The following is a 7,500-nucleotide window of genomic DNA, read 5'->3' as shown; positions in this document are numbered from 1 at the left end:
ATGTCAGTAACATGATTCTTTGTCTAGTTAATATTAAGGCCTCAGATTGTCTGGGCCCTGGCGCGCCCCTAGGGGCCCAGACCCCAGGGTGGGGAACCCTGAACTAGAACATGTAAGCCTTCAGAGTTACAGACAGAAATAAGCAGAGAGAGACGAGAGAGGGTGATTGTCAGCGGGGGCTGGACAGGACTGGGTTTATTTTTTCATCCAATGATCAGTTTAGTTTTGACATTCACAGCCAGAACAACGTCGTTAGGCAGCCATCTTGAAACATTCATATGTTCATGAAGAACCAGGTTAATTAATGTTCACTACCAGCATTTCAAAACACAAAAGGCTCCTTAAAGGTGATAATATTCTATATGTAGACAAATAACAACAATAAAAAAACAAGGTTCGTGACCCAATAGCATGATTCCGGATCGCTCCCGACGGATACCGCGCGGTTTTAACGAATCTACATAAAAACGTTATATCACCTTTAAAAGTAAAAACGCAACTAATGGTAATTTTCTAAAACGCTTTTTTTTTTAAAACAATGCCCCATTTCAAAAGAACTTTAACCATTAGACATTTTTTTCCAAGTGGTTTTTCAACAGGAACGGAATGTTTTGAACAGCTGGATCTCCACTCATCGGGTATAAAATCCTAATTAAACAAACCAAAAACACTAAACAGAAACAGCTCCATCCTCCCTCCTGGGAGGGCAAGCTAGTTACCATGACAACCCATCCCCCTTCATCTAGCGTTTTGACGTTCATCTCTCTGTCTGTGTTTCCGCCTGGAAACGTCTCTAATCTGCTCTAATCTCATTTAATCTAATTGAATCTAATCCCTCCTGCCTCCAGCTGTACAGTAACAAGCCCTCCTCTCTCTCACTCCCAAGTCGTTCACGGGGACAGTGTTTGGTCTTTTTTTAATCTGGACTAGTAGTCTGTCCTGTCGTTAATCCCAGTCTAATCTACCCTAACCCGGTCCCCGCCCCGCCCTCCGGCGCCCCCTCTAGCCCAGGAAGGGGAAGGACAGCAGCACGGCCTGCCCCGCCCCTAGGGAGAACTGGCCCAGCGCCACGGTGGCGTCCGGCTTCAGGGCGTCGTGGTCGGTGCTCAGGCGCACGCGGGCGTGCTCGGGCACGACCGGCTCGTCGGCCCCCGCCGGGAGGCTGAGGGACAGCGCGGCGGGGGCGGAGCCCCAGTTGACGGCGGCGACGTAGCGCTCGCTCTGGTCCCAGAAGCGCAGGAAGGCCAGGGAGGTGGCGGAGGAGTGGAGGGGGCGGTACTCGCCGTGGAGCAGCGAACGCTCTTTACCACGCAGGTCGCTGAGGGACTTGAACCAGTCTCGACAGCTGTCTCGCTCCTGGAGGGGGAGGAGAGGAGGGGGGAGGGGGAGGAGAGAAGAGGGAGGGGGAGGAGAGGAGGGGGGAGGGGGAGGAGAGAAGAGGGGAGGGGGAGGAGATAAGAGGGGAGGGGGAGGAGAGGAGAGGGGAGGGGGAGGAGAGGGGAGGGGGAGGAGAGAAGAGGGGAGGGGGAGGAGAGAGGGAGGAGAGGGGAGGGGGAGGAGAGGGGAGGGGGAGGAGATAAGAGGGGAGGGGGAGGAGAGGAGAGGGGAGGGGGAGGAGAGGGGAGGGGGAGGAGAGAAGAGGGGAGGGGGAGGAGAGGGGAGGGGGAGGAGAGAAGAGGGGAGGGGAGGAGAGAGGAGGGGAGGGGGAGGAGAGGGGAGGGGGAGGAGAGAAGAGGGGAGGGGGAGGAGAGGAGGGGGGAGGGGGAGGAGAGGAGAGGGGAGGGGGAGGAGGAGAGAAGAGGGGAGGAGAGAAGGGGGGGAGGAGAGAAGAGGGGAGGAGGAGAGAAGGGGGAGGGGGAGGAGAGAAGGGGGGAGGGGGAGGGAAGAGGGGAGGGGGAGAGAAGAGGGGAGGGGGAGGAGAGGGGAGGGGGAGGAGAGAAGAGGGGAGGGGGAGAGAAGAGGGGAGGGGGAGGAGAGGGGAGGGGGAGGAGAGGGGAGGGGGAGGAGAGAAGGGGGGAGGAGAGAAGGGGGGAGGGGGAGGAGAGGGGAGGGGGAGGAGAGAAGGGGGGAGGGGGAGAGAAGAGGGGAGGGGGAGGAGAGGGGAGGGGGAGGAGAGAAGGGGGGAGGGGGAGGAGAGATCAGTATAGATGTGGAGGGAGACTCTTCAGGGAGAGATCAGTATAGATGTGGAGGGAGACTCTTCAGGGAGAGATCAGTATAGATGTGATGTGAAGGGAGACTCTTCAGGGAGAGATCAGTAGAGATGTGATGTGAAGGGAGACTCTTCAGGGAGAGACCAGTATTGATGTGGTGTGAAGGGAGACTCTTCAGGGAGAGATCAGTAGAGATGTGATGTGGAGGGAGACTCTTCAGGGAGAGATCAGTATAGATGTGATGTGAAGGGAGACTCTTCAGGGAGAGATCAGTATAGATGTGATGTGAAGGGAGACTCTTCAGGGAGAGATCAGTATAGATGGGATGTGGAGGGAGACTCTTCAGGGAGAGATCAGTATAGATGTGATGTGAAGGGAGACTCTTCAGGAGAGATCAGTATAGATGTGATGTGAAGGGAGACTCTTCAGGGAGAGATCAGTATAGATGGGATGTGAAGGGAGACTCTTCAGGGAGAGACCAGTATAGATGTGATGTGAAGAGAGACTCTCCAGGGAGAGATCAGTATAGATGTGATGTGAGGAGAGACTCTTCAGGGAGAGACCAGTATTGATTGTACGCAGCATCATGGAGACAAGAGACAAATACTTGAAGCCAGAAAACATGTCGGACTGTTTCTCAGAGTTGGACCAGACCAGATGGATACTAAAGGGAAGTGTGTGTGTGTGTAGGCCCGAGAGTGTGTGTGTGTGTGTGTGTGTGTGAGTGTGTGTGTGTTCTTACCTCAGCTTCCTTGTCAACTGCTGTTCCCTCAGCTGGCATCTCTGAGTCCCATGGCATGGCCTGAATACAGAACAGGACAGGGTTATACACACACACACACACACACACACACACACAGCTTCTACACACACACACAGACACACAGACCCACAGTCACACACACACCCCCACCCACCTGTCCCTGCAGGCCTATCTCGTCCCCGTAGGTGAAGACGGGCGTCCCGGGCAGCGTGAGCAGCAGCAGCTGGTTGAGGCGGACGGACCCCGGAGCTGCGGAGCTGTTGGCCAGCTGCTCCCCGCTGCCCGCGCCCAGGGACCACCCCACCCTGCCCTGCTGCTGCTCCCCCAGGACCACCCCGATGGCCCGGGAACGCTCCTGACCTGGGGGGGGGAGAGAGAGAGAGGGTTAGAGACCAGCCCACCCTGCCCTGCTGCTGCTCCCCCAGGACCACCCCGATGGACCGGGAACGCTCCTGACCTGGGGGGGGGGAGAGAGAGAGAGAGGGTTAGAGACCAGCCCACCCTGCCCTGCTGCGTCTCCCCCAGGACCACCCCGATGGCCCGGGAACGCTCCTGACCTGGGGGGGGGGGAGAGAGAGAGAGAGGGTTAGAGACCAGCCCACCCTGCCCTGCTGCTGCTCCCCCAGGACCACCCCGATGGCCCGGGAACGCTCCTGACCTGGGGGGGGGGGGGGGGGGGGGGGGAGGAGGGGGGGAGAGAGAGAGGGAGAGAGAGAGGGGGGGGGGGGGAGAGAGAGAGAGAGAGAGAGGGGGGGGAGAGGGAGGGGGTGAGAGAGAAGGAGAGAGAGGGAGGGGGGAGAGAGAGGGGAGGGGGTGAGAGAGGGAGGAGAGAGGGGAGGGTGAGAGAGAGGGAGGGGGTGAGAGAGAGGGAGGAGAGAGAGAGGAGAGAGAGGGAGGGGGTGAGAGAGAAGGAGAGGGAGAGAGAGAGAGGAGAGAGGGGGGGAGAGAGAGGGAGAGAGAGAGGAGAGAGGGGGGAGAGAGAGAGGGAGTTATAAATATATATACTGGTCACTTAATGCCAGAGATGTGTATTGTTTATATCAAAGGGAGTAAAGCTTCTGATAGGCTTGAAAGAAGCATGTGACCCGCGTGACGGATAGCTTGACCCCTCCCTCCCTCCGTACCTCCGTGGTTGCCGAGCACGTCCGACCACAGCAGGTCCACGTCGGAGGAGTTGAGCTGCTGACAGACGACGGCGGCGTCCAGGATCCCGGCTGAGCCAATCAGAGCCCTGGACGGAGGAGAGGGCGGATATGAGAAGTTCTCTTCCGCCACTAGGTGGTGCTGGTCAGCTGGTCTCCCCCTGGTCTCTGTAGTCCCCCCAGATCGCCACCAGGGGTCTCTGAACCACCTGTCTCTCCCTCCCAACTCCTCTCTTTCCCTCATCCTCTCACCCTCATCCCTTCCTTCCTTCATCCGCTACTAGACAGATGAAGAGTAACATTTGCCAGCTGAGACCGTGGTATTAGAGGAGGAGGAAGTGATGCCAATGTGACTATTATGGGCTGCATTTGGACTCTAATTACTTTTTCTTGGCCCCCTCGGTGCGGTTGCCCTTGAAGACGGCCTGGACCGCCGCCCAGTCGGGGCTGGCAGCCGCCACGTCGAGGTCCGACACCTGGATCCCGTCCACACCCACATTCAGCCAGTACTCCGACGCAACCTGGTGGGGGGGGAGAGAGAGAGAGAGAGAGAGAGGGGGAGGGAGAGAGAGAGGGGGAGGGGGAGGGAGAGAGAGAGAGGGGGCAGAGAGAGAGAGAGAGAGAGAGAGAGAGAGAGAGAGGGCAGAGAGGAGAGAGAGAGGGGGAGGGAGAGAGAGAGAGCGGGGGGGAGGGAGAGAGAGAGAGCGGGGGGGAGGGAGAGAGAGAGAGAGCGGGGGGGAGGTAGAGAGAGAGAGAGGGGGCTTCAAACACAGCGAACACAAAGGAGCACCAACACACACTTCTCTGATATTCAAAAAAAGGCACACCGTTCTTTTTCTCTCACAAATTCAACCCGTGTGAGTGTGTGTGTGTGTGTGTGTGTGTGTGTTCCAGTGTGTGTCCTACCTTGAGTTTATCCATCACTTCTGCCCGTCTTTCTACACCAAACCAGACATTATCTCCGTTGTAGTTAGGGGTCAGGTCCAGCACCACAGAGATACCTGGACACACACACACACACACACACACACACACACACACACACACACACACACACACTTAGTTAATAAGTCCATCAAAACTGCCCAGTTCATTATTCAATCAACCATTCAAATCAATTATTCCATCATTATCCTTGAATGAAGTTCACATTTCCAAACAATGATTCTACTGATCAATCAATCAACTAACGAGTGTACTGATAAATCAATGGTTTAACGAGCGGCCGGTGAGCCTCACCGTCCTTGTGGGCCTTGTCCAGCAGGGTTTTGAGGTCCTGCTCGCTGCCGTGGTCGGGGGAGATGCTGTTCAGGTCCAGCGTGTCCGGCTGGTCCGTCTGGACGGTGTGGAGCGGCCCCAGAACCAGACCCTTCACCTTGAGCTTGTTCACGCTGTCCACGCGATCCACCACCCCTACGGGAGAGAGAGAGAGAGGAGGGGGGGGAGGAGAGGGAGAGAGAGAGAGAGAGGGAGGAGGGGGGAGAGGAGAGGGAGAGAGAGAGAGAGAGAGAGGAGGGGGGAGAGGAGAGGGAGAGAGAGAGAGAGAGAGAGAGAGAGAGAGGGGAGAGAGAGAGGAGGGGGGGGAGAGGAGAGGGAGAGAGAGAGAGGGAGAGAGAGGAGGGGGGAGAGAGAGAGAGAGGGAGAGAGAGGAGGGGGGAGAGAGAGAGAGAGGGAGAGAGAGAGAGAGAGAGAGAGAGAGAGGGAGAGAGAGAGTGAGAGAGAGAGAGAGAGGAGGGGGGAGAGGAGAGGGAGAGAGAGGAGGGGTGAGAGGAGAGGGGGAGAGAGAGAGAGAGAGGGGGGAGAGGAGAGGGAGAGAGGGAGAGAGAGAAAGAGAGGGAGAGAGAGAAAGAGAGAGGAGGGGGGAGAGGAGAGGGAGCGAGAGAGAGAGAGGGAGAGAGAGAGAGAGAGAGAGAGAGGGAGAGAGAGAGAAAGAGAGAGGAGGGGGGAGAGGAGAGGGAGAGAGAGAGGGAGAGAGGAGAGGGAGAGAGAGAGAGAGGGAGAGAGAGGGGGGGGTGGGGGAGGACAGGGAGGAAAGAAGAGAGGAGCAAGAGAGAGAGAAGATGCAAACAAAGTGTGAGTGTGTGTGTGTGTGTGTGTGTGTGTTTATGTCCAGGACTGGGTGCAAAAAAACATCTCCCACACTGTAGACAGGCTAGAGCAAACACTGACTTTAGAGAAAGGACACACAGTATGGGGGGGTTAAACGCCTGGGGGGGGCAGACTAGGCTCAGAACCAGGAAGGAAGAGAGGGAGGGAGGGAGGGAGGGAGGGGTCCAAGAGGAGATCAGTCAGTTGGCTGTTGGCCAGTCCCAGGGGTGTGTGGACATGGGAGATATGAAACAGACGACTCGGTAGGGTTTCAGCCCAGAAGAGGAAGTGTGTGTGTGGGGGGGGGGGTGGGTGGGGGGGGGGTCGGCTAGCTAGCTAGCGTTAGTCGTTAGCCTTCAGCCTAGTCAGCAGACTGGCGGGTCACGAGGCCGTCGGCTCTCGGCTGACTCTCTGCACGAGAGAGAGGCCTGGAGGCTAGAGGACTAACGGAGTCTTATTCTCAGAAGATTTAGTTTTTCATTTCCATAATCATCTTATAACACCACTATACAGCTGGAAGCTACATGTGCCTGTCTGTCTGTCTGTCTGCCTGCCTGTCTGTCTGCCTGTCTGTCTGCCTGTCTGTCTGTCTGTCTGCCTGCCTGCCTGTCTGCCTGCCTGCCTGCCTGTCTGCCTGTCTCAGAGATCTGATAGAAGGGTCTGAGAGGCGAGGGCGTGGCCGGTGTGTGTGTGTGTGTGTGTGTGTGTGTGTGTGTGTGTGTGTGTGTGTGTGTGCGTACCCTGCAGGCCCTTGCCCCCGGTGAAGCCCGCCAGGTCAGAGATGAGGTAGAGGGGTCCCTCGTTCCACCAGTTGACCTCTGGGAGGGGCTTGCAGCGGGGGGCCTGGACGATGATGACGATGGCCCCCGCCAGCATGCCCAACCAGCCCAGCCAGAACAGCACCAGCAGCAGCCAGCGCGTCCGCACCCACCTGGGGGGAGGGGGGGAGGGCAGGAGGGGGAGGGGGAGACCGGGGGGGAGGGGGGAGGAGGGAGGGGGAGAGCGCGGGAGGGGGGTTTAGACAAGAGATCTACAGGCTGGATCCTATTCTCTCAGCGACTACAGCTGCATATCTGTTACACACAGTATTCAGCCTTGCCAAATGTAATCTAAACGTGGCTATACTCTGACTAAGAAGTGGGTTGGGTATACTCTGACTAAAGAAGTGGGTATACTCTGACTAAAGAAGTGGGTATACTCTGACTAAAGAAGTGGGTATACTCTGACTAAAGAAGTGGGTATACTCTGACTAAAGAAGTGGGTATACTCTGACTAAAGAAGTGGGTATACTCTGACTAAAGAGGTGTGTATACTCTGACTAAAGAAGTGGGTATACTCTGATTAAAGAAGTGGG

At 56.9% G+C, this 7,500-nt stretch overlaps 1 protein-coding gene across 1 annotated transcript; it reads right to left on the bottom strand.

The window, feature by feature from the left end:
- Window positions 1–180: 180 nt before the first annotated feature.
- LOC311328857 (amino acid transporter heavy chain SLC3A2-like) lies at window positions 181–7,077 on the bottom strand (the record flags this gene model as incomplete). Its single annotated transcript, XM_084462761.1, has 8 exons — window positions 181–1,356; window positions 2,896–2,955; window positions 3,071–3,276; window positions 4,041–4,147; window positions 4,443–4,579; window positions 4,965–5,059; window positions 5,298–5,471; window positions 6,887–7,077. Coding segments are annotated over 8 exons (1,324 nt in total), but the record flags the coding sequence as incomplete, so codon positions are not given.
- Between the last annotated feature and the right edge of the window lie 423 nt (window positions 7,078–7,500).

Source organism: Borostomias antarcticus (assembly GCF_949987555.1).
Source record: "Borostomias antarcticus genome assembly, contig: scaffold_449, whole genome shotgun sequence".
Taxonomy (NCBI): domain Eukaryota; kingdom Metazoa; phylum Chordata; class Actinopteri; order Stomiiformes; family Stomiidae; genus Borostomias; species Borostomias antarcticus.
This window is presented reverse-complemented; position numbering and strand designations above follow the sequence as displayed.